The sequence below is a fragment of the Mauremys mutica genome, chromosome 1 (assembly GCF_020497125.1).
Source record: "Mauremys mutica isolate MM-2020 ecotype Southern chromosome 1, ASM2049712v1, whole genome shotgun sequence".
In the NCBI taxonomy this organism is placed as follows: Eukaryota; Metazoa; Chordata; order Testudines; family Geoemydidae; genus Mauremys; species Mauremys mutica.
The window spans coordinates 115602392-115629040 of record NC_059072.1 but is presented as its reverse complement, the minus strand read 5'-3'; the positions used below and the strand labels follow the sequence as shown (position 1 = coordinate 115629040).

At 40.8% G+C, this 26649-nt stretch overlaps 1 protein-coding gene across 9 annotated transcripts in view; it reads left to right on the top strand.

Annotated features, from left to right (window-relative positions):
• EPS8 (epidermal growth factor receptor pathway substrate 8) overlaps positions 1-26649 on the top strand; it is a 212708-nt gene that overhangs the window by 156402 nt on the left and 29657 nt on the right. For all 9 annotated transcript variants that reach the window (XM_044992386.1, XM_044992416.1, XM_044992406.1 and 6 more), the window contains 9 exons: positions 1390-1463; positions 2526-2652; positions 3017-3105; positions 5137-5211; positions 9803-9951; positions 12513-12696; positions 16622-16656; positions 20160-20271; positions 22671-22814. In XM_044992386.1, the coding sequence (XP_044848321.1) occupies positions 1390-1463; positions 2526-2652; positions 3017-3105; positions 5137-5211; positions 9803-9951; positions 12513-12696; positions 16622-16656; positions 20160-20271; positions 22671-22814 (989 nt within the window). The remainder of the gene's footprint in view (positions 1-1389; positions 1464-2525; positions 2653-3016; positions 3106-5136; positions 5212-9802; positions 9952-12512; positions 12697-16621; positions 16657-20159; positions 20272-22670; positions 22815-26649) is intronic.

Here is a 26649-nt window from a genome sequence, read left to right as displayed (position 1 = left end):
CAAGACCTACTTCGCTATCAGAAAACAGTGAAGTAAGGGTGACTAAATGAGGATAAGCAGCAAAGAATCCTGTGGCACCTTATAGACTAACAGACGTTTTGCAGCATGAGCTTTCGTGGGTGAATACCACGAAGAATTTTTCTTGCATCCGAAGAAGTGGGTATTCACCCACGAAAGCTCATGCTGCAAAACGTCTGTTAGTCTATAAGGTGCCACAGGATTCTTTGCTGCTTTTACAGAACCAGACTAACACGGCTACCCCTCTGATAAATGAGGATAATCAACACTTTATTCACTTATTAGTCAATTGCATATCCTTGTCTGCAATCCTCCACTTTGTCATTTGACTTTGGTCCCAATTCTACACACGAGTAACATAATTTTACTCAGATGCATAAAGCTAAGCACATGTTTAATTGTTTGTGGGATCAGGACTCGAGATGGTAAATTCTTCAGGGCAGAGGCTGAGCTGGATTCGTTATGTGTTTGTATGATGCCTACCACAATGGGGCTTTGTTCCAAACTGGCCCCTCGAGGTGCTAATGCAATATAAATTAAAAATAATAATGAGCCTTTGAGTTGATTAACTCTCACTCAATTGCAACTTGAGCCTGTTTTATTCTGTTTAAAAGCAATATTTTGAGGAGTTTCCCCTTGTGTTCAGTAAAAACAAAATTAAAGCCCCAGCTATTACAGTGGTGGACACTTAAGAAATGGGAACAATATTGACTGGATTTAAAAAAAAAAAAAAAAGCCCAAAGAAAAAACAAACCTTAAACAGGGCATCTGTTTGTATTTTCTACAAATACAAACTAAATCTACCCACAAAGATTCTTCATCTCTCCATACCATTTTTGAATCGTAAAGGTTTTTTTTTTTTTAAAGACACAAGTTCGAGTGCAGTACAGTAGTTTCAGGTAGATCATGTTTTAAATCAGGTATTAAAATGCTTCTTCAAGGGAAACATTAGCATACTTCTCATTTGTCCCTCGTTTTCATGGACATCACTTGTCTTAATTGCAAAGTTAACTATGCTCCATACAAATTTGATGTCCCCTCCCGTTTTTAGTGTTGCAGATGATTTACATCAGAAAGAAGGATTCATGAAATCAAAGTTGTAGAAAGAGTTATTTTGCACCAAAGGAAGGAATCTCACAGCATTTTAAGTTGCTTGCATAAATATATATAATATTTTGACCCTCTTGTTTTGGGGTTTTTATTGCACATTGTGTGTTCCACATTTGGGCCTCAGCAGGTTGAGAGAGATGAACTTTTTAGTCTTCCTTGCACTCCTGGAATGGTGGTTCCATATGTAAGATTAGTATGTATGAAGTTTTGGCTCTTAGTTTCTGATATCCTTTACTTTGTATGTCTCCCCGCCCCCTGTAGTTGAAAAACCCAGACAGTTCCATGAGCATGAAGAAACAGCTGAGATGATGGCAGCCAGGATTGACAGAGATGTTGTAAGTTAAGATATATGATTGTGTGCAGTATTGTTCAGTGTTCTTGAAATGTTGGATGGTTGCTTCATGAACAGGGAGAGCCTTTTTCACAGGCAAAACACAGTTCTTGGTGAGAGTTTGCCAGTCTTGCCAAACTGTGTGATAGACTTTTATAAGGGGCACAAAAAAGGACTGAAATAAGACCATCAAGATCAGACTCAGTTCTGTCCTGTGGAGAACTTGAACTGTAGGAATGAGATGTGAGCGCACTAAGATCTTGATCCAGGATAGCACTTCAGCATGTGCTTAAATCCCTTTTAAGTCAATGTACCCCTGCCTTCCTCCGAAGCATGGGGCAGGGGTCGCTTGCTAAAGGAGTGGGGGGATCGGCTAATGTGGCCTGCATCTTGCAGGAGGTCAGACTAGATGATCATATTGGTCCCTTCTGATCTTGGATTCTATGATTCTATACCTTAAACACATGCCTAAAGTTAAGCATACTGACATGTTCTTCCCTGAATAATGATGGACCTGAGCAAGTGCTTGAGCTTTCCTGAACTGGGGCATGTACCTTTCCCCCACTTGGTCTGTACTCTTATGCATTGAAAGGAATTTTTCGCATTCATCAAAGAATGTCACATCTACTGGAAAGTGCAACCCTGCATTTCAGCAAGTAGTAGTTGTAATACTTTGTTTTAGCAGAGAATATGAAATTGCAGCTGTTAGAAAATGGCTCAATAGCATCGCAGGGAAAATTATGTTTTAACAAAATTTCTGCATGTGCTGCGTGGGAGAAACATAGTGTGTGACTCCAAGCTAATTAAAGGCAAAATTTAATAATCTCAATACTTACCTTTAAAAGCTTTTTAATGATCACAACTATTGAAAACAGAGCAAAACGAGAGCTTGAGAAATTTGTAATTGTCAGACATAGGATGAATCTACATAGGCAGTACTTCCTGGAATTAACGTTGAGCATAGGAGACTGCTGCTAGGATGCTGTAAATTTACAACAAAATGAGGAAATGACTAGCTGTGCTACAGATTAGACTGAGACATTAATGTTGTTCATCTCTTCTGCAGCAAATTCTGAACCATATTTTGGATGACATTGAATATTTTGTTACCAAACTTCAAAAAGCTGCTGAAGCATTTGCTGAACTTTCAAAGAGAAAGAAAACCAAGAAGAATAAAAAGAAAGGACCTGGAGGTAAGAGTTGTTTTCCCTCCCATCCCCCAGGTATTTTTATTGCCTTGTTCTTTAAAAGTCATTCATGTAGCTAGTGAATGTGGTTTTGTTTCTCTTATTGCATTGCGTTGTGTTTTTTGTTGTTACTCATTCAGTTTAATTGGACAAGTCACTTTGTTTCCCTTGGCTTAGGTTTGGACCTACACTGAGATCTAAAAATAATTGGGTTCTAGTCCTGCTCCCCTTCCTCATGCAAGCAAATCCTATTGCCATCCTTCTCTGGAAGTCAATGGGAGAAAAGGCAGCAGAGCTAGCCTATGTTAGTAAATATACATGTCTTGAATTACCATAATATCTATATATTTTTTTTCATTTTGTTCTCTAGAGGGGGTTCTCACTCTTCGTGCAAAGCCACCACCTCCAGATGAATTTGTTGACTGTTTTCAAAAATTCAAGCATGGCTTTAACCTTCTGGTAAGTAGCTGCCAGCAGCTGAGGCTCCACAGGGCAGGCAGGGGTGACTTTTCCTAGCTGGTTTGAAGTCAGATGCAGCATACTCTTTCCCTGCTGCTACAAATTGGCTCTGAGTGCACCTTGATGTGTCACTTTCACCCACGCGTTTTCAGATATCGCCAGCCACCTCCTGTGCTAGAAATGTTTTTGAAGTTTCTGATTGTGCAGGTGGAAGTGTGGGAGAAAGGTAGATTTGCCTTTTTATTTTAAAATCCAGTTTCTCCGATTGCTCTGGTTACTAACAGGTTGTTGTGCTCATGGCACCTCTGCTCCCCAGAGGCACCTCTTGGGAATAGACCCCAGACAGCTCTCTCCTTCCCCCTGGACTGGTGACCACACTTTCATGCTCTCTACAAGGCCTTCTCCGCAGTAGAGAATTTTGGCCTAACAACTCCCTTACACATCTGCAACCCAGCACGCATCCACACACACGGCTGCTAGTGACTTTGCACAGATGTTTGTGTCACTGTTGGGAATACCTTCTTTTGGGTGAGACTAGTCCTATATGTCACACTCAGCTGTTGCAGCGCCTCTAGAGGCAGCAAGCCTCAAATTGCACCGACAACAGAGTTATTAGTCCTACTAGTGTAATCCCACATTGCATCCAGTATTGGCCAACCTGCCTTACTGTAGCCCTGAGAGATGGTGCTTGATTGATTTTTGTCTTCAAACTCCCTATTCAGGCCAGGGCTAAGAGCAGTGGCTTTTTGACTGGTTTCATTTCTGCGCAGGGCTGCAGTCCCAATCTCCAAAACACCCACCCACACGCACACACACCGCCCCCCCCCGAGCAGCAGAGACTTTACAGCGGTGCCATATGACTGGCGAAGTGGTAACAATAATAATAAAGTTTAACCCTTTTACATTCAAAGTGTTAACTGGTTTCTAGAGAGGTTTGTTAGGAAAATGTACAGCTCTCTCTTGTTTGCTTGCCAGCCTCCACAGATGTGCTCTTTATTTAGCTTTTCAGTTGTGCTTGTCAGATTCTCTATGCTCATTACCACCGTTAAATATACTAAACAATATGGGTCAAATAGGCCATAAAGAGAGACTTCTCTTACAAACCTCACTACCCTCACAGTGCTCCATCCTGTGGCCATCTCTTGCCCTAAACATCATTAGCCATTGGCAGCCAGTGCTACCCATTCAGGTACCCACTTTTGCCATCTTCTCCTCAATATGCCTCAGAGCATCACTGGGAAATTTTAATTTCCTGTGTGCCCCCCTTCAACTATTGGCTTTTTGCTTCAGTGGCTGTGACAGCAGTGCCACTGGGAGAACCTCTCCGCCGCCTCCTCCTCCAATAACTGAGCCAATCAGCTTTCTTCTATTTCTCCTTAGGGAAATGAAATCCCACTGAAGCAGGGGTTGTGCTCCAAGAGGCCTTTGTAAGGGTTGAGAAGGCTACAGGGAAATTGCCCCTACATCACATGCTCTGCAACCACAGTTGTTGGACTTGAAGCAGGAATTAATTCAGGGAAGTTCTATGGCCTGTGTTATACAGGAGGTCAGACTAGATGATCGCAGTGGTCCCTTCTGGCCTCAAAAATCTATGAACCACTGACACTTTTGTTGGGAAGTGGGAGTGGGTCTCCACCGTTTCCATGCCCTTGTGTCTGAGGACAGCAGGCTGAACACAGTAACGGTGCCTTAGTTGAAGCCTACATAACCTTTTCTTCTCCTGACCCCCACATTCAGCAGCTCTTTCCCCAAGGACACCATAAAATCCTCTGCACCAGCATCTTTGGTCAACTGTAAGATATACTGTGCTAGTCAGCTGTAGTACATGCTTGTGTGATCTCTTCTTCCCAAAGGATAAGTGACCCATCTTTTCGGCAACCTTTGACATCCTATATATAAATGCAGAAATAAATATGACCTGCACTTTAATTCCATAACGAAGGTTCTTTCTTTTAAAGGATGATTCTACCATGTACTATTCAATTGTCATAGAAGTTACCAATTTGTTTTTTTCTCTTTTCCCCTCCTCAGGCTAAATTAAAATCCCACATCCAGAACCCTAGTGCACCCGAATTGGTTCATTTTCTGTTTACACCATTAAATATGGTAAGATTTGATCTTCAATGTGTCCTTCAGACCCGCTTTGTTTAAATGCTCTAGAACCCTTTAACAATAAAATTTTATCCTTATATTTTAATGGTGACAGGTTATGGGGAAAAAAATCACTTATTTATTTTAGAACTAGAGCATATTTAGAAAATCAGGATGTTAATTTTGTTTATATCCATTCCCTCATTTTAAGTAAATCCACTTAGCTAAATTGTCCTTTTTCTAAAGTGTGTGTGTGTGTGTATGCATATGCATATTTACATTTTGCCTTTACTGATTTTTTTCTTAGCATTAAAAAAGAAACACAAAACCAATACCTCATATTTACACAAAGTGGAAGGAGAATTAAATACATACACACCAGAGTGAAGAATAGACAGTATTTGCAGGAGAGTTAAATGCTTTTGATCATGGCAATACAAAGATACACATCTAAAACCCAAGAAGCTAAATAGTATTAGAAGAGGAATTGTCAAAAGTGGGGTCCAAATTTCAGATGGTAGATGAAGAGCATAGTGATAAGACTATCCAGCTCCAATAGCTTGTTGTGCATCTTGTATCCAGATTGCATTGACCAATCACAGTAATGTTAGCTTTTCAATGGTCTTTTTATAAGTATAAAATGTTTATTAGCAGTAGCATAACTGTCTTGTACTCAAACATTCCGTAGTGTTGAAGTGTTTAGTCTACATATTCAGTGGAATGTCCCTTTCTTGTAGTCCGTATGCCTCCAAACTCTGGGCTTTATAAGGAAGATTGTGGGCTAATTGGTTGCGTTTTACTTCATATGCACATGCACTACGCACAAAAAACTATGTGAAAAGAATATTATTAAGGTTGCAAAGAAAAGTACTCGAAAGTTAGGAAATGCCAGAATTAAATTTGCTGATGGAACCTAAAATCAGCTTCCTTTTGCATATGTGTTTTGACACTGTCTTTAATCCCATACTATTTTTTTCCACTGGGCCCCTGCCTTATTCATTGCACAGAATGAATGGAGCACACTTAGTAAGGGGCTATTGAATATTTTTTCCCCTCGTTGTTCAGCGTGTGGTCCCAGGCCTTATTTACTGCACATGATTCAAAACCTGCTCGGAAATCAGACTTACTAATTTCCTCATGGGCTTTTCTATGGTACTGTAGTCACTGTAGTATCTGAGTACTTCACAAACCATTTCACAACTCCCCTGCAAAATGATGTGGTATTTTCTAGATGGAGAGCTGAGATGCAGAGAAGTTAAGGTCAAAGCAGTCACTAATTGTAGGTGTCCAATTTGAGACATCAGACCTGTTTTTTCGGATTACTTAGCAGCAGTTCATATGTTCAAAGCACAGCTCCCATTCATTTCACTTGCAGCTGTGAGTGTTCAGCACTGCTGTAAATCAGACCCTAGGGTCTCAAGTCAGGCACCCAGAAAATGGGGACTGCACAGTGAGTGATCCCTGTGAAAAGTTTGGTTTAAGTGATATCACATGGGAACTCTGTGGCAGAGGCAGAGGTATTATTCAACTGCCTGAACCATGAGATTGTCATTTCTGTTCCTGCAGTCCCCTGCCTCATTCAGCCTAAGTCTCAGGCCTGTTTTTTTCATTTGTTGCCCTTCATAATCATTTGCCTATTGGGCTCAGTGGCTCCTCCACTTTAAGGGAGTGACTCTTTGTTTTGGGCAGGCCAAACAAGGGAGATGTCCTATAAACAACAGCCTCTCGAGCTGCACAGCGCTGATTCAACCTAGAGCAGGTCCATCATGTTCACTGAGTGAGCCAGGGGTCCTGTGGGGGTGGAGAGGGGGGGAGGTATGTGATCATGCAATTAATGATTGTATCATAGTACATGTGCACAAAGGGGCTGAATTAAGGTGGCACAGAAAACCTTAGTTCTAGAATTTCCTAACTTTTGAGTGTTTGATTTTGCAATCTTAGTAATGGTCTTTTAACGTGGTATTTATGTGTAATATCCCAGGTTTTTTAAAAATCAAACCTCAAAAAAAGAAGGTCCATCGTGTTGCATCATAGTGACACCCACATAGTTCATCAACAGGACTGGCACCTTCAAGATCCACAGCTCAGACCTCTGTCACTTCAACTAATGGAGTGACTGACACCATAGTAACTTGTCATCGTCTCTGTGGGCCAGCACTAGAGGGGGATGAGACATGCACTTTCCCAGTGGGTTTCCCAGATATTTGCTGACAGCAGAGAAATGGTGAGATTGAGTTCTATTCCAGGCTCTGGAGATCTCTCTAGAGGCCACAGATCTTTCTGCCACCATAAGCTCGTCCTCTCTAACTTGGACCCAACCCACTCTTTCCCTGGCTCCTTGTCCCAGGCCCATTCTCCATTTCTCACTCCCCAGTCCCAGTCTTCCTCCCTGGGTTCCTAATCCAATTCCTGTCTTCCCCCACCCTCTCCCTGGCTCTTTGTCCCAGTCTCTCTGTCCAATCAGTCCAGCCTCCTCCAATCCTCCAACTCCTCATACAATCTGTGTTGCCCCCCGTCAACTGACTCCCAGTCTCACCCCCTGTTGCCCTCAGTGGCTTCTAGTCCCAGTCTCCTTGTCCAGATGGTCATCATCTCTCCGAACTCTGTCCTCTCTCCCCCACTTCCACTCCAGTCTTAGTCTTACTAAGCTCCTTGTTCCTATCTACTCCTTTCTCTTACCCCTGGTCTGGTTCTTATCCCCTCTTCATTTAAATCAGATGGCTTCCTCCTCTGTCCTGCCTGGTGTCAGCAGGGAAGTGATTGAGAGCACCAGAGAGAGGTAGGCTCAGGCTCTCCGTTCTTAGTTTTGGTGGCTTGTCTTTGTCTGGCTGGGAACAGCAATTATAGGGAAGCCCTTTGGATTCCCTGTAAACCCTGGACTAAAGCAGATTCATTCACGCTGTAGAGATGGTGCATGTGCAGTCTGGTCAGCAGTAGGAGCTGAGAGTGGATGGAGCATGGCAAATGCTCATGAAATCTTTGGATAGTTTAGCTTGGAGAGTTTAGCTGCTAAAATCTAAGACGTTTTTATGAGCATGTGCGAAATGAGAGATTTCAAAGGCTTATAATTTGGCCAACCATGGGTAGATTTTCATAGGAACAGCAAAAGGCCAGATGCAAAGACCATCTCCTCTGCTAAATTCCAAATTCCTGCTCCAAAGCACAGGGGTGCTAGAGCGTCTCAAAAAAAAAATTTTTTTTAACATGGGCAAAAAAACAAGTTTCCCTACCCCTACTCCTGGAAACTGCTGAACCATTTTGGCTGAAAGTTTCCCCCCTTCCCCACAAAAAAAAATCAAAACAACAAAACACCACATGAACCCTGAAGCAGATACCTGGCAGGGAAAATTTCAGTTCAAACACTTAGTCTGGTAAAGTTATAAGCTACTGAAAACAGGGTCTTATCATGGGAAGTATTGAGTAACCTTAATAATAGGTAGTTCCCTTCTCCTCTGTAAAAGCAGCAGAGAGTCTTGTGGCACCTTATAGACTAACAGACGTTTGGGAGCATGAGCTTTCGTGGGTGAATACCCACTTCGTCGGATGCATGCCCGGCTACCCCTCTGATACTTCTCCTCTTTAGTTTTTTATTGGCTCTTTCGCCACGGTCTTATATTGTGTTCCTGATGCTTTTCATACCCGCTTTTCTCCCCATTCCCTGTTTCTTCCCTGTGTTCCCCATTTATTCCTATCCTTGTTTACTCTTCGTTTTTCACCAAACATGCCCCAATCATCAAGCTTGACCCTTATTTCACTTTTTTCCCCTTGGCTCTGGTGCTAGTTGCCTTGTAAGCCTGATCATATTACTTTACTGATTTGGATGATTCTGAATGGGTGGTTGGGCTCCCTCATGGAACGCCATGCATCATCTTTACATTGCTTCATGACAGAATTTTTACACAGATCCGTTACACAGAAGTCTGAACTTTCCTTTACTATATTAAATCTTTGACCTGCCCTGGACAAGATGGGCTGGAAGGACACTTCAGTCATCATTTTCAGCTTGTCTACACATACAAGTTGTATTAGTTTAACTTAAATTGGTTTAATTAAACTAGTTCAACTTTTGTGTGAGATCTCTTGTATGCTGTATCTGTTTAAACCTGGTTTATAGAAATTTAGCTTGCATCAGTAAATTTACAGGCACAAGCTCAATTGATATGAGCCAGTTTAAACAGATATAAGAGTGTCTGCACACAAAATTGAACTGGTTTGACTAAAAGGTGTGGTTTTATACAGATGTTGAGCTTGTGTACACAGTGGGAATCAGAGGTGTATAAATTGTAGAGTGCTCCAACATATCACTCTTTAAATCCCCATGGTGTGCAGTAAATGTTCCCAGATGCACTTGATGTAGTCCCATCAAATAGGACTACATCAAAGTGCTTTAGGTATACACTACTGCCTTCTGTATGCAAGCCCTTAATTAAATGGTATAACTTTGTGTGTAGATCAGACTTTGGTCTTGTATCAGGCAAAAGCCACCAATAGAGTGGGTGCCTAGAATTCTTACTGTTTTACATTTTACATGGTTTATTGTTAGAATTGATTCTCTGTTACCCCCCAATAGAATAAATAGTCCTTTTAAAAAAAAATCTTGATTTAGGTGGTGCAGGCAACTGGAGGTCCAGAGCTTGCTGGTACGGTACTCAGCCCTCTCCTAACAAAGGATACCATAGATTTCTTGCGTTACACTATCAGTAGTGAGGAAGGACAACTATGGATGTCATTGGGTGACACATGGACCAAAGCCAGGTATGAAAATATCTTTGCAGATTTTATAGATGATCTTTGAATATCTATTTGGATTTATTATCATAGTCTGTATCGACCAAAGAAGCAAACTCCCCTTTAGTAGTCTACATTTTTGCTTGCTTTGAGCCTGATCCAACTCCAATTAAAGTCAGTGGAAAGACTCCCATTGATCTCAATGGGAGTTGGACTGGGCCCTTTAAGAATATGAAAGGACGTGTTGGAAGAATGGGGACAATTACAAACATTGATTTTATTTTGTCTGTGATATTGGGAGGACAGGGCTGAATTACATATTCTCTTGCCCACCTTTTCTCTGAATGGTCCTTTCCATTCTTTTTCTCCTTCTATCGTCATTTGGTCATCAACCAGCTGGACTCAATTAAAAATCTATTTCAAGGGTAGTGCAGCTTTTAGTAACAACAACTACAACAAAATTATATAAATAGAATTAAAAATCAATTTGTACTTTGAACATCCCACAGATTATTAAAAGCAGAGACTTGCAATGATTTTTAATGCCTCTGAAGCATCTTCATAGTCCTTAAAAAAATTAATCTTTTTCTTACGAAGTGTCATTGAGTGAATGATTGAATCGCACTGAAGATTGAAGATCTACCCTTAAGGGATCCTAAATTGTGAAATAATAGATTCAGCTGTGCTTATGGTTAGGGACTCATAAAAAATGTGACCTTTTCATGCATGTTGCTGTTGAACTGTAGTGTATAGAAATATAACAAGTTCATCTAATTACTTTTATGGTCTTGGGCTTACATAAAAGCCTTGCAAACAGAACTTCTGAAAAAGCTGGGATGAATCAAGTATCTCTTAAGCCTGTGGCCCTTTGAGGTTATGGTGATGATCAATAAGTGTGTTAGGACTTGCGTCAGAAATGTGTCCATTCTTTTTTAATTTACTCATCCACCCACTTAGAGACCAGATCAAATGACTAACCCTCTATCTACGTAATTAAAAAAGACTGAATTTATTACGGGTAAAAACTGCTGCATTGCCTGCTCTGGAATCTGAAGGCCACAGATTAGCTGATGAACATCCACAGAATAGAAAGAGCGCAGGCTTTGGTAGTGCAAAGTTCATCATGGCACCTTGCTTTCTTGAAGTGGACTATCATTAGGGGCAAGAATCTCCAAGCCTATTCTTCCTTTGGCCCTTTTACTGAGACTGCTAATAGAGGTGCCAGCTGAGGTGGTGCTTTTTTGTTTTGTTTTGCTCCTGGTTTGATAGGAACTGGACTGAGCAAATCAAACTCCTTTCGCTGCCAAAGAGCAGCTTCCAGTCATTACTCACCTAGGCCCTGATCCAGCGAAGGCCATGTCGATCCTTGCAGAGACCCAGTGACTTCACTGGAACTCCAGGAAAAGGGATTATTTTGGTTGGTCAGAGCCCTATGCTGGAACTGAACTAAATAATAGAACTCATTATCCTGTTGTGAATCCTCTGTGCCATCCAGTCCCCTAAAAAAGGCAATAATTTAATTCAAAGAGAAATATGCGGTGATGGTTTGGGAGGAATACAGGAATGTAAATGAAGGGCAAGCAAGCTTTAAACCTTAGAAATAATGGTGGGACTGGCCCCTTGTTTCTATTGTGCTACTGTGCTGGGCAGCTTAGCCGTACTGTGCCACTAATCAACAAGATGATCGTTAAAAACCCAGAGGCTGCTGATCAGCTATAAGTTAACATTGACATGCCAGTGTCCTGTGAAATACTAGCTGCTCCTACAACTGGTTTGATAGCATTTGTCACCTTCATTCATTTTCAGCAGTGCCCATAATGAGAAACATTAAAGGAAACTATAAAGTGCATTCCTGGGGCCCATTTCTCCTTTAAGAGGCAATAATTCAAACTGCAAGGCAATGTTTTTTATATATAGTATGTAGGCACAGCACACCGTGAAAAACTCCTTGAGATACGGTGAATTCAGATGGTGAAAGTCAGTGGATCTCTAAGGAATAATACGGTATTTCAAAAAAAGGAATCAGAAAATTCAGTTCTGCAAAAGTAGTGATTACATTTACTCTTGTGGGTGTGGGGTTTTATTATTAATAATAATCTTTTGTGTGACAAAAGAAATTGCTATTATAGCTTTCTTCTTCCTAGTTTTAACTAAGTCCCTGTTGCTTGTCAGCCTCCATGTTTGCTTTGCAGATTTCATTTTAAAGCATGCCTCTCCTGTGAACCCTGTGCATATTAACCTCCCCCTTCACCTCCCCCAGACAGAGGGGTATTGTAATACTTTTGTTTTCAAAAGATAAAACCAATCCCATGCTGCTTTGGGATTGGTCCTCCTGCTATCCATCTTTCGCATTGCATCTGAACTTGTATGGTCTAGCCTGATGTTGGAAGATCCTAGGGGCAGAGACAGTCTCTCTGTGCTATGTAAAGGAGGAGCATAGATATCCTCAGTAAATAATGCTTCTTTCTCTGTAATTAGAAGTTCCTCATGAGTAAACAGTTGCAAAGCATTTCATGAGAACCTGCAGGATTGACTATTGAAAATAACTTGTGCAGATCTTGATATATGCCTCTGCCTTCTTTATACAGAGTGGACTGGCCCAAAGATCAGTTTATTCCACCCTATATTCCACGCTTCAGAAATGGTTGGGAGCCTCCTTTGCTGAGTTTCATGGGAGCTCCAAATGAGCAAGAACTAAATCAGTTGGCTGAGTCTGTGGCAAATGTTGCAGAGCACCAACGGAAACAGGAAATGAAAAGAATGTCAGCTGAGGTAGGTTAATTGCTACAGTATTTTGTGAAGTAGGTGGGAGACCAGACCAACTGTTCACTCCATGAACAAAACCGTCTTAAGAGTTGCACTGTATAATTGTGTTGCTGCTAATGAAGAGCACGTGGAGCTAGATTCTAATGTCATTGTCACAGTGTAAGTTGGGAATAACTCCAGTGAAGTCAGTAGCGTTACTCTAGATTTAGCCTGTACAACAGATAAAAGCTGGGCTCGTACAGTGGCTAAAATATAGGGTCTTAATATGGTTCCATTGAACTCAGTGGAGTTTTTTGCTACTGTCTTAAATTAACAGACGTTTTGCAGCATGAGCTTTCGTGGGTGAATACCCACTTCTTCGGATGCAAGTCAAGTCTTGCATCCGAAGAAGTGGGTATTCACCCACGAAAGCTCATGCTGCAAAACGTCTGTTAGTCTATAAGGTGCCACAGGATTCTTTGCTGCTTTTACAGATCCAGACTAACACGGCTACCCCTCTGATACTTGTCTTAAATTGGAAGTGGAGTCCAGGGCCTAAAGAGCCTTTCTCTCAGATACATGTGCTCAACTCCCATAGCTCTCTCAAAGTGACACAATATTATCTAATACAGTAATCTGTGTGTGAAAGATAACTAGCTATATTTGCCCACTAAAACATTCAGGCTCACGAACACCCCTCCACTCCCATCCCCTTGGTCCTCTTTCAAACTCTTAATAAACAGATGGGCCCATCCATAAAGTTAGCAAATTTGAGCTCTGGGGAACCAAGGATGGACACCTATTCCAGAGTGAAAGGGCTTTTAGGGAGAGTCCCCTACCATCAGCCCCTCAGTGTTTAATTGAGAGGTGGTTGGGAAATGTCCTTTATTTCGCATGAAGAGTTTTCAAGAAAACAAACATTTGTTTGTTTTCATCACTTTCCTGGAATTTTTCAGGGTTTCTTTATGGGAATTTTTTTTTAATCAGTTTTTGGCTGATTTTGCTTGTTGAAAAGGCATTTTCCAGTATGTAAAAAGATGTCGTTATAATTTAGGGCTTTATAGGTTAAATCAATCCTTTTGCTGTCTCTGAGGCCCTTACGTCTGTTGTATATATTTAAAATGAATACTGTTTTCTTAAGAAATGCCGATACATTGTCGGTTGGGAAATGTTTTTGTGGCAGAGATGTCCATATAAAGGTATGGATGTCTAGGGGAGCAGTCAGGGAGATGAACAAGGTAGGATAAGAAGTATCCCAAATGACACAGACTCCTGAAAAAGTCATACGTGTTTCCCATTCACTTATTTTGAACACCGCCTGACTATTTCCCCAATACCTAAGCTGCCCTTGAGTCCTTCTGGTGTTTTTTGTTGTTGTTTTAAAATCACACTTTCCTTTTTTAATTTAATGCTTTTCTCTCCTTGTTTTCTGTATGAACGTGCAAAATAAACAACCTGAGAAAACAGAGAACGGTGTCTTCTAATCTTTTAGTCATAATCATCAGAGGTATCATTTGTAGTTGTATTAAGTTAAAAAATATTTCAAATAGAAGTGTGATTTTTTTAAGTTGATTGCACTCCTTTAAATTCCTATGACGTTTTGGTGCCTTGATTGGTAATTGTTTGGTTGATTAGGAAAAAAAAGAAATAAACTTGTTATAATGAAGCTTGCAACACTGAGGCTGGACTCCTCAATTTCTGACTGCCACTGAATCACTGTGTGGTCTAGGGCAAATCATTTAAACTTGCTATAACTTGGCTTCCCCACTGGTAGCATCACTCTCAGAATACCTGTCTCACAGAGGTGTTGAGACTTAATATTTATGAAGTGCTTTAGGGTCCTCAGATGAACGATGTATGAAGGGCAAAATGTTATTTGTGTATACTATGAAGACAGTATAGAAGGTGATACCTAAATGCTGCCTTAATTACCCGTCATCTGTTTTGCTGTATGGCTATACTTGACAATAGCTGAAGAGCAAAATCAGATGAGAGATGATGGTGAAAATGTGTATTTTCCTGTTGGTATCTCCCTGAAGTGCACCCATTTTTATTCATGTTATGTCACTCTTACCAGGTAGTCAGCTGGTAATTGAGGCAGTATGTGAGATTTCCCCCTTTTCATGACAAGCGATCCCATTAACAATCACTGACACTGTGATCCAGTGTCAGTCATTGTTAATGGGATCGCTTGTCATGTGATCCAGTGTCAGTCAGGTACCAGCATAACACACCTCAAACTCGTCCTCCTGGCATCCCTCCCTTCCTACAGGGCATCCTTTTTCAAAAAGAAATACTACCCTGTGTTAAATAACTATATGCTTGCTGCTCCCATGGTTACAGTTCCTTACCTTTACAACTAGGGATTGATCTGGTGTCTAGCAACGTAGATCAGAGATTGATTCATGAGAACATTTCCCATCCCTGAATTTTAAGATACAATTGTATACACTGTGTTTCCATTGAAGGGGTTGCATGTGCAGTCAGTTCAACAATAATTATTTCAAAGGAGAAACTATGATGAAAACACTGTAGATTTGCTTATGATTGTAGCTGTGCTGTTAGGCTCTTTTCCTTGGATTATGAGCTTTTGGGGGCAGGGACGGTTTTCCTCTGCCTTTATGTAGCATGGAGCACAGAGGGGAGCCAGTCTTGATTGGAATCCATGGGGGCCACCACAATGCAAATAATTGTGTGTGTGAACTAAGGTGACTTACTCCTTCGCAGTTATTTCTTGCATACATACTATAAGCTATGGAGCACTTGATGGTGTTTCTAGAAGGTTGTAATATTGCTGTTACTCCACAGACGTTTTCTAATTTTGGTGATGATAATACTTACCTACTTCAGAGGGGTATTGTGAGGCATTTATCAGAAACACAAAACTGAGGCACAGACAGGGTATGTGATTTGCCCAAAGTCACCCAATAAGTAACAATCAGAGCCAGGCTCAGATTTTTGCCAGCTCCTGGTTCACGAGTCTGTACTCAGTTCACTAGACTCTGCTACTTTATCAGTGCCATATTATTTTACCCTATGTTTTGATGATAGCGGGAGGAAGGGAGGCCTAGAATAAGTGGCTTGAACTGCCCCAGAAATTAACTCCTTAGCCTATAGCTCTGCTTTTTGGAACTGGGTGGTATAATTATATTAACAACATTAAAATATTGTCATTGCATGTGCAGTGGGTTATTGGCATGTATACAGTGGCAGCCATTCAAGAAGACCTTCTAGGCCCTCCAAATGTACTTTTCAATCTTCAACAAAGATTTTAATATTTCTATGTGCTGTTGACACATTCACATTAAATTATGATTTATTTAAATCCTGAAACTGCCACCCCTACTCCCGTCGAGTAGTACCTTTCTGTCTACACAGCTCCACTGGCTTCATTAGGATACTTGCAGAGCAAGGTATTACTCAATGTAAGGGTGGCAGAACTAGGGCCTTGGAGAATAAGATTGTATACTCCTAAAATAAAGTAATGTTACTGAGTAGCTCTTATTCCATACACATACTCAGCATTGTGTGTAGTTTATCTGAGTTAGAATGTCTGCAACCAGAAACAAGGCTTAAAGCCTGATGTGGCTTGTTTTGTTAAGATATATCCAGTCACTGTTTATAAAATTCAGCTGCTGTAGGGATGTTTAAGTGATAATGTGGGTTTTACCCCCAAAGAACGGTCTTGATGAAGAATATCAGCTGCACTATTCATGCAATAGGTTGTGTTAGGGATGCAAATTCTTTATTCTCGTGCTTCTGATTTCTTTGTTCATGTATTAAAATGCACAAATAATAAAATTTTCATGGCAGAATAACAAATGCCAGAGAACAAGGGATTGTGAATGCTGACAGAGAACTTACAGGTGTCAGATGATGTTGCTGTAATCAGTTAAATAACTACGGCTGTCTTTGTGTATGATGTTAATCCCTTTTGTTTTCTGTCTTCCAGCACCCCAGTGTCCCAGACTATCCTCCATCTGATGGGTATGCATTCAGTAACACAGTTTACAAAAGAGGGCCTCTGCTGGACCAGGGGGCAGCTGTTGCTGCCTTTAAACAAACTGTTAGCCGACATGTAGATAGGTAACATTGAATGGACATCGTGTATAGAGCTGTGGATAACTGTCCCAATTTATCACTATTGGGGTGGAGGTGTCTCTGTTTATTCTTCTATTTCTATGTCGAGAGAGTGCGTCATTTCCAAAAGGAGACAGTCCTCCCTGGCTTGGCTTTGTTTAATGCTGATTATATAAAGCTCCTTTAGAGTACTCTCTGCACGAGCACCCATTTAAAGTCCTCTTTGTACACACTGTTAAATGGGTGCTTCTGTCAAAAGCAATAAATTAATGGAAGTGGAAATCTGAGCATTATCAGACTGAATCAGAACACAGGATCTTTTAACATGGACTGAACAAACCATATTTCTGGTTTGTTTCCAAATGTAGAAGGCCATTTACTCTGTTTGGAAATACAAAGAATTGGTTTGCCATTTTTGTTACTCCCCCACCTCACTCCTAGTTTTGATTCTTAACACCCATGTTTAGAATAGGAATCAAATCTTTCTTTTCCCTGTGCTCGTTGTGGAATTACACATACAGCTCTGAAATTGTAACAAGTGGTGACCAAGCACAGTGTAAGGGAGTGTTTTTGCACAAAGGAGCTATTCCCTTCGCATCCCTTCAGCTTTGTCTGAGTAGATTATGATCAGATCCACTGAATCAGCACCTTGGATATGTGATGGGTTCTCTAGTTGGGCTGTGTCTGTATGGGAAGGTTATACTGGTAGAAGTGAAGGTGTAAATTTAAACAAATATAGTTATACTGGTCCAATGTAGACACTCATTCCTCTACAAAAGTGCATTACTTTTGGTTTAGCTTATGTTACTTGGGAAGAGGTTTAAGCTAAACTAAAAAAAAGTCACTCTTCTCCAAAATAAAAGTGCCCACACAGGGAGATTGTACTGGTACAACTATACTGATATAGTTGATACCATTTTCCTGTGTAGACAAGGTCTTAGCTATATGGGAGGCGGGGAGGGGAAGGCCAGCAAAGTCCTTACAACTGTTGTGTTAACTAGCTGATTTCAAAATTGTGTGGAAGCAATTGTGGAGAGATGGGAGAGCTTAAGTGGAAGGGGGAAGGGTGACCTGGAGAAGAAGAAAACAAACTGCCCATTTCAGTTGCAGGATGCATATCCTCAGCCACTTTTAACTCGCTTTTTATTGATAGAAGCTAAATTGGTAATTTTTCAACGCTCCAAAGTTAGTTTTTGTAATGGAAGGTGAGTTGATAGTGGCTGCTAGACCACAAACTGCTGCTATAAACTTCTTTGACAAAGAAGGGTTCCATGTAATCTCCTATTTAAAAAAAAAAAAGGAGAGAGAGAAAGGGAGAAGGACGCTTAAATTGAATGAGCCATTCACTAACGGGCTAGAGTGTGCAATGGGAGGCTACTGACGCGCACTTCTTGGGTGGTGGAAGGTAGTTGACTTTTGATCTCACAGTGTATCAGTAATGGACACCTGGGATGCATGGTTTATATCATCACTCTGACACAGGAGGACTAGGGAATATGCTTTCTAATGAAGTTGTGTGGTGTTTCAGCATACATGTAAATCCAGCTCCAGGAGCCTCCCAGTCTACTTGTGCTTGATTGTGCTTTCTGAGATACTATGTTACAAATGGTGGTGCAAAAAATGAGCTTTTTTTTTTTTTGCACCAACATTCGTAACATAGTGGCTCAGAAAGCCTTGCAACCAGTTGCAGTCTACATAGGAAAGTGCAAGTTGATTATAACTACATCGTATCTAATTGGTAATATGGTGGAGCAGCAGTGAAGGTGCATGTGTGGTGGGCAGGTTTCACAGAGAATAATCAAGCATAAGTAGACCGGGAGGATCCTGGAGCTGGATTTGAAAGGTGGGATTTTCACTGGCCTCCCTCTGCTCTAGAAAATTTACCACTGAGCAGAGTTAAAGCTGTACTGAAAGCTTTTGAAAATCCCACCTGGATTTTTTTTTCTATTGGGGGAGTAATTGAAGCGAGGGTTAGAAACTGCAGACAGTGGGATGAGTTTGAAAAGGCAGCACAAAAATGTGTAAGGACCATCAGGAGGGCATTAGTCATGCATTGAAATGGCAAGAAGGCAATCAGAAACTGCGTAAACCAATAAGGTGGTTTAAAAGTGAGTACAAAATAGGCAAAACTGGGATAGCTATCCTCTCCTTTGACATTGTAGTGACTAAATTATGGTTATGGGTATGAACGTTGTTCATATCATGTTTTCCTTTCCTCCCTTACATGTGCTAATTGCTTTCAGTGTATTGTTTTTTCTTTCAAACCTATATATAGATTTACAGTCTAAATATGACTATGCCTTTGTTCTGCTCTTCAAATAAAATGAGACAGTTCTCCACAGCCAAAAATAGCTAGGTAACTACTGGAGTACTCAAGGACATACTTGGGATCAGTAGTTACAATCAGTGAACCGCCAACAGCAAAAATTCATTCACCTCTCCATGGTGTGACGTTATGTCCAGCATTTCAAAGTCATTTGTTTACTGTTTACATTATCCACTAGTTCATGAACTCTTCTACGTGGTGGTTTTGATGTGCATGTCATTTGCTTTAGGTGCATATTGCTTTTGTTTCTTTTAGAAGCTTTTGGGGGGAGGGAGGGCTTTTGACCTCAAAGACTTGGTTGTACAGCTGAGAACCCACTAGCTCACTTTCCAAAAGGAATTGGAACAGATCTTTCCTCATGGAACGAGAGTGCTGTACTCTATATTCTTCATCACACTAAGTTGTATATGAACCTTACCTTTAACTGCTCATAAGACATTTTAAATTATCGCTTGAGGTATTAGTTTACATGGAGCCTTATGGACAAATTAGGAAATTTACCTGTGGTGGACAAGTATTTTTGACATTGGCAATTTAGTTTGATTGGGTTTAATGCTGAAAATCATTCATTCTGTCTGCAGTCATTGAGACATTACAAACAATTGATTTGAAATGTAAATTGTGACGCACTCTAGAGAGTGCAGTATCTCTTTAAGCAAGTAAGATGCTTTGTAAATTACTACAAATTGTAATCCTTTCCCAATATATCAGTTTGCTTTATTACACAAGACTATTAAATCCAGTATAATCTTTTACAGGAATACAGCTATAAATCTGCATGCATGCATTTGATTTACCTTAATGCAATGACATCTGCTAAGCTCTAAATTATTACAGTACTTATTGCAAGCTCTGAGCTAACCATTGTTACCAACTCTTGAGGTCTATGAAACTCAGTTAATACTTTTTGTCTGGCTCTTTAATGTTGTAGTGGGTGATTATACTGTGCTTTGGTAAATTCTATGGCAGTGAAGTGCCCTAAAATAGATTAGCAGGATACAGCTTGCTTAAATGTTTTATTTTTTGAATTGCTTGCTTCTCTTGAAAGTCTAGCAGAATAATGGTTGGGTTGTTTGCTTTGTAGAAATTATGAAGCACACAGTAAGGCACAGCCCAAGAGATATGCCAAATCCAAGTATGACTTTGTGGCAAGAAACCACAGTGAACTTTCTGTCCTGAAGGATGATATTTTAGAGGTAATGTAGTACACAGAAATGAAATTTCTAATACTTCCCAGAACTGATGGCATCCTCTCTGTGGGCAATGTGAACGTTTTGGGTGATGACTCCTGACATGCTCATCTGAATTCTTCTGTAGGAATATGGAAAGTTCAATTATTTTGTCTTGTATCTTAGTCAAGATGCATGGGGATTCCATGCTGACCTATCACTTGTTGCTATAGACCTCATCTTCTTTAATAGTTGATTGGGATTTCACAGCCTTCTGCAATATGAATTTTAATACTAATAATCTTTGTATAACAAGAGAGCCTAGAGACCCCATCCTTCCAGTCATTGTTCATACACATAGCAAGGGACAGTCTCTCCCTTGGAGAGATTACAATTTAAATAGACAAGCCAGTCAAAAGGGGTGGGGAGGAGAAACAGAAGCACAGAGAGATAAAGTTCTTGCCTGAGTTCTTGCATAGCAGTGGCAGAGTCAGACCTGGGTCCTCTGACTGCCAGCCCAGTTCCCTATTCTTGAAGCAATGCTGTCTCCCCAACTATTTACCTTTCCAAAATGTCATGATACCCTTGGGTTATTAATATCCTTGGCCAGCAGTTTAGAATGCATACGTTCACCTTTAAGGGTGTCTCATCTTCTCACACATATCTCTCTGCTTACTTCCACTATGCCCCTTACACAGGGAATGCCCCATCTGCACTGATCTGTAAGATCACTCCTCTTTTTTTCCTCTTCCACATCTCACCTCTGCTAAGTGCCTCAAAGAAACCAAGCCCTTATGGGCTATGTCTACACTTGGAGCTGGGATGTGTGATTCCCAGTTCGAGTAGACCCTACATCTGCAAGTTCACAAACAGTGGTGTAGCCCCAGTAGCATGGACAGCAGCAAGCAGCAGCATGGGCTAGCCATCCAAGTACAAACCTACCAGTACTCAGGACAGCGAGCCCATGCCACCACTTGAGGATGCCTGTGCTGCCGTGGCTATGCTACTGTTGTTCGCACACGAACTCAGCGAGAGCTAGCATGAGTGTGTCCATTCAAGCTGGGAATCACACCCCTAGCTTCAAGTATAAGTGCAGCTACTGAAGGACAGAAAGAGATGGTTGGTACTTCATAATATATAATTTAAAAAAAAAATTTACTTAAATAAAAAAAGAATATATTTGATTATGTCTTCCTCCCTTCTGCCTTCATAGATCACTGGTTAGGCTATAAGATCTTTGGGGGAGGAACTGTGTATTTATATCTGTAAGTATAGTGCCAGCTACATTGGCACCTGAATCCTGAGTTAAACCTCTAAATGCTACTAAATATAGATATTAATTATAATGATACAAAGGGGGAGTCTACAATGGTTCCTTTGAGGCATCAATAAGAGCTGGGTCTTGGCACTATAATCAATTATTTGCATTTCTAAAGTGTTCTCGACTATTGACTGTGTTGGAAGCATTTGATTTCTGTACTGGTGGGAAGTCTTATTTATTGTCTCCTGTGGAGATTAGAATAATTCTTTAGCTGAATTGAGCATTAGGGATAATATATCTCAAGCTTAACTTAATTAATAAAAGGCAGCATAATTCAGTAAATTCCCATACCGGCCACCAGAAATCCCCAATTACCCAGCACCCAACGTTCCATAAATACAATCACCACACCCCCAAATAAAACCAAAAAAGAGACAAAAAAATCTTCTAGTTAGCTCAGAATGAGTGGGTGAACTGGAGGAAGCAAGTGAATTACATTAAAAATGCACTTGCCCGCTATTAAATCTTAAAGATCAATTATAGATGAGATTAAAAAAAAAAACCTTCAATGTCCTTTTTCTTGTATGATTACTGGTCAGACATGTGCATTAGAAACACGGACTGTTTAGAGGCAGTAAACAACGTATTTCTATATTAATGAATCAGCGAACTGGGAAGATTTCAGATAATGTTTGTTGACTATGTTTGGGCCGCTCCCTGTCTGTTGACTGGGATGCATCTAAGATTTGGTTTGGTTAGGTTAGTTCTTATTATGTCAGTGTAGAGGTCACCAAACAGTTTGTGCACCTCTGTGATGTTCTGTCCTAAGCAAAATCTGGTGTACAGATTAATTTTTTAATGTCATGAATCAGGTTGACCTGAGACGGACACAATTCGAGACGGCAGTAGAAAATTTGTGCCCTCCCTCCAGTGATTGCAATCAATATAATAAAAAAGTAAATAGGGATCATGGAAAGTGGGGAGGGAGCAAAGGCATATGATGAGTAAGGAACTAAATCTGACTGAACAATTGACAGTTGCTGGACCACATCCTGGCAACAACAGGGCTTTGCTTTAAGTGTTGCAGCACAAGCCACAAAACAAGCCTGATATAAATGTCATTCAACCTTTTAACATGACTTATCGTTGTATCAAATGTTTTCAGATCCTCGATGACAGAAAACAATGGTGGAAAGTTCAAAATAAAAGTGGCCTTGCAGGGTTTGTGCCAAATAACATCTTGGATCCACTGCGACCTCAGGAACCTGGTTTAGGACATTCTGAACCTGCATACAGTCACACCATACAGGTATCCTTTGTTCCTTAGAAAAAAAATCAATTTATATTTTTAATGATGGAGTAGGGTAAGGTGGTTCAAAGCTGGACTTGGAACAATAACAGAAATCTGTAAATTCTACGGCAATGTCAAAATTCCCGTTGCTCTATATAAGTTGAATTTTATTTCTCTGTTATGTAGAGTCTAAAATAAAAATAAAATTGATAGAATTTGTAATAGGTCAAATCTTTTCCTTTGAATCTTCTGTTTCTGTTTTCTGATTGACAGACATCAAATATTTGTACCCTAATACGTATGTTGTACATTTTATTTTAATTGCAAATACCTTTCATATGTTGATAGCTGTTGATGCCAAAGAAGGAGTTTGAATTATTTAAGGTAGGGTTAACTTAATTCCTTCTCAGAGAGTGAATTTTAGTGTATCCTTTAGTTTCTGTCCTTTTTGCGTGTTGTATGTATATCTATTAGTCTGTAATAGCTAATTCTCACAGTCTTGGCATTTATAAGTGAATAGGTGTAGACCCCTGTGTGGTTCTGTGGGTGCCATGGAATCACGTGTTTGCAGATTGAATTTATGGAGCAATCATTTCTCAACGATAGCCCCAGAGCACCAACAGAAAAATTTGCCCTGATGCTTGTCTCAAAGCTTTTGGCGTAATTTTGTTTTTCTTTTACATAATGGTATGTTGAAATATTTTATCTGCTTGTTATATACACGGAACACAATCAATACTGCAATGGTAAATTACAAGGGTTCTTTACATCCATATAATTACTCATGTGAAGAAGGTTTTGCAGGATAAGGGCCAAATACATTTTTTTACACTGTCGTAACAGGCCAACGGCTCTCATTTAGCTGGAGATATCATGTTTTTTGAGAGCTTGTTTTTTTCTTTCTACCGTGTTGGTTCTAGAGATGGGCATGCCAGTTAAGATAAAGCAGAATTCCCAACCCGGCCCCTGAACCAAACTTTGATCCAAATGCAAACCAAACTTCAACTGAAACTTTCTGTGGTTAACCTGGTTCCCCATCATTCATTTCCTTGCACCCCTGCATTTCTAGTTTCCAGTTCAAAATATAAATGCTCATCTATTATTGTTCAGTGTTTGTATTGTAGAGGCATCTAGAGGCCCTAATCAAAGCGCTGCTGCTAGGTGCTGTCCACATACATCACACAAAAGAAGGTGCAGCCTTTTATGCTATTTCTGGCCTGACTATGGATACCTGAGCATGTCTTGTGAAACTAGTCTCGTCATATTTCCAGGCTAATATTGAAAACCCAATCAGTTCAGATAAAGTATTTTGGATAAGTATCCAAAAGTTTGAGCACTTACTTGAACTTGGGCCTGATCAGTAGTCCATATAAGTCAACGGGAGTCTTTCCATTGAGCTCATTGGACTGTGAATCAGGTCTTTTATGAAGTTTGCCTCTCACTAGCGGTTTTCCAATAACATTTGAGCTCTTTCTATGAATAAATTCTGTTTTCTTCTGTGTGTGAAATGAAGCATGTATGTGTGTAGTGTTTTGCAAACTCTGTTTAAAGATCTGTTGTGGGTTTTTTGTTCTTACTCAAGTGCATGTGTTTTCAGTTTGTTTGTTTTGGAACTACTTACCAAAAAAAATTAAGCAGGTCTTGTTGGGACATTTTTGAGTAGAAGTTCTTAAAATGTTTTGCATGATTCACTCCAGATTTTGGAGGATTTCTTGAAATAATGAAACAACATCAAAAAATAGAAATCCATGTTTTTACTAATTTCACAGAATCATGGAAATTAGAAATGGGTAATAATGACCTTTAATGCCATAGTCCTTCTACCCCCTTACCGTTGTGGATTATTCCCAACAGTTCATTGTACTTCTGCTTTGTCCAGTTTGAAATAATCCAAATGCACCACTTCCCTTATGAAATTATTCTAGATCTCGCAGGGAATTTTTTTTTATTCACTCTAACTGTTCCGTTCCTTATCTTCATCTTGTTGCTTGATTTGTCGATGCAGCTGGTGGCTATGTAACCCAAAAGAAAGAACCTATATTTGAAACATAAGAACAGCCATACTGGGTCAGACCAAAGGTCCATCTAGCCCAGTATCCTGTCTTCCAATAGTGGCCGATGCCAGATAAGTCCAAATCCTATACAACTGTACATACTAAAAATAAAAAAGCAACAATATAGGAAATAATGCATAAAGAAAGCATTCCCCAGGCAGCTGCAGGTTGTACTTTGCTCATTATTGTTGTTTGATCATTTTAAAATAATCACTAAATAGTCATCATCCTAATGTTTGCTCTCTGAGGTAAATTACATTTGGCAGTACCATAATTTATATCTAAAAAATCACCTGAGATTCAGTGCATTACAAACTGTTGCCTAGATTTATAGTCATGAATGAGGAAGGTCTTTACAAACCCAGTTACTAATGTCACTTCTATTCCCTGTTGAAGATTATAAACTTAAGTGCTCGTGAGCCTTTTCTGTCCGGTATTAATATGGCCCATATTAACATAGCATCAGTGCACCTCATTGTTTTTAATATGTTTAACCTGTGAAGTATGGAAGTGCTATTATCCCCATTTTACTGAGGGAGAGATGAGGCACAGAGAGACTAAGTGACTTGCTAAAGATCCCCCAGGAAGTCTCTGGGAGAGCAGGGAATTGAACCTGGACCTCCTGAGTCCCAGACTGGCACCATAACCTTCTTTTGTCTCCTCCGAATGTGAATGGTGTGAGCACTGGCTTCTGTACAACCAGTTCCAGTGCACCCAAGTGCTGAGCAGGCTTCTCCGTGCTTTCAAACACTTCTTCTGCTTCAGCACTGGCATGCATAGGGCCTGTCAGTTGTGATGAATGCGGTGGGCATTTTTGATGTAGTTATTTATTTGTCCATTCATTTAATGTGTCCCTGGTGATCTGCAAAGCATACGTGACAGCAGGGAAAATCCACTTCCTTGTGCTAAGGCATTAAGGCCTCATTGAGACTATCAAACTCATTTTTCTTATGATTTTTATCCAGATGTAAGCCCTCTCTTGGGGAGGTGAATAGATAAGGCAGGGGTCGGCAACCTTTCAAATAAGAGCCATTTTTTTTGTTTTTGTCTTTGACCATCACACGCAAAGCTACTTGTAGAGTTAGAATTTATCAACTAACAATAATTGAACATATTACAGTTATTGCTACTCACCAATACTTTTAAAGCGACTTCTGCCATTTGACTATAAACAGGAGAGGGTGTGGGGTCTGTGAGGGAGTTTCGGTGCAGGAGGGGGTTCTGACCTGGGGCAAGGGGCTGGGGTGCGGGAGTGGGTGTGAGGTGCAGGCTCTGGCCAGGAGACACTTACAACAGGCAGCTCTCAGCTGGCGGCGCTGCAGGGCTCAGGCAGACTGCCTGCCTCCATGCTGGGGCCCCACGCTGCTCCCGGAAGCGGCTGGCTGCTGGCACGTCTCTGTGTGGCCCTGACGAGTGGGGAGGCATCTCTGAGCGCTGCCCCTGCCCCCAGCACAGTCCTCACATTGGTTCCTGGCCAATGGGAGCTATGGGGGCACTGCTTGCGGGCGCGGGCAACGCACAGAGACCTGCTGCCCCCCCTCCTCCCAAGGGGCATGCAGAGACATGCCAGCAGCCAGCCGCTTCCGGGAGCGGCATGGGGCCAGAGCCCTGCTGTGTCACCGGCCGGGAGCCACCTGTGATAAGCGCCTCCTAGCCAGAGCCTGTACCTTGCACCCCTCAGAAAACAGCTGCCCACAAGCGGGCAGCCAAAAAGCCACATGCATCTCTGGAGCCACAGGTTGCCCACCCCTGAGCTAGGTCATTAATGATTGCACTTAATTACTTTAATATATGCAAGA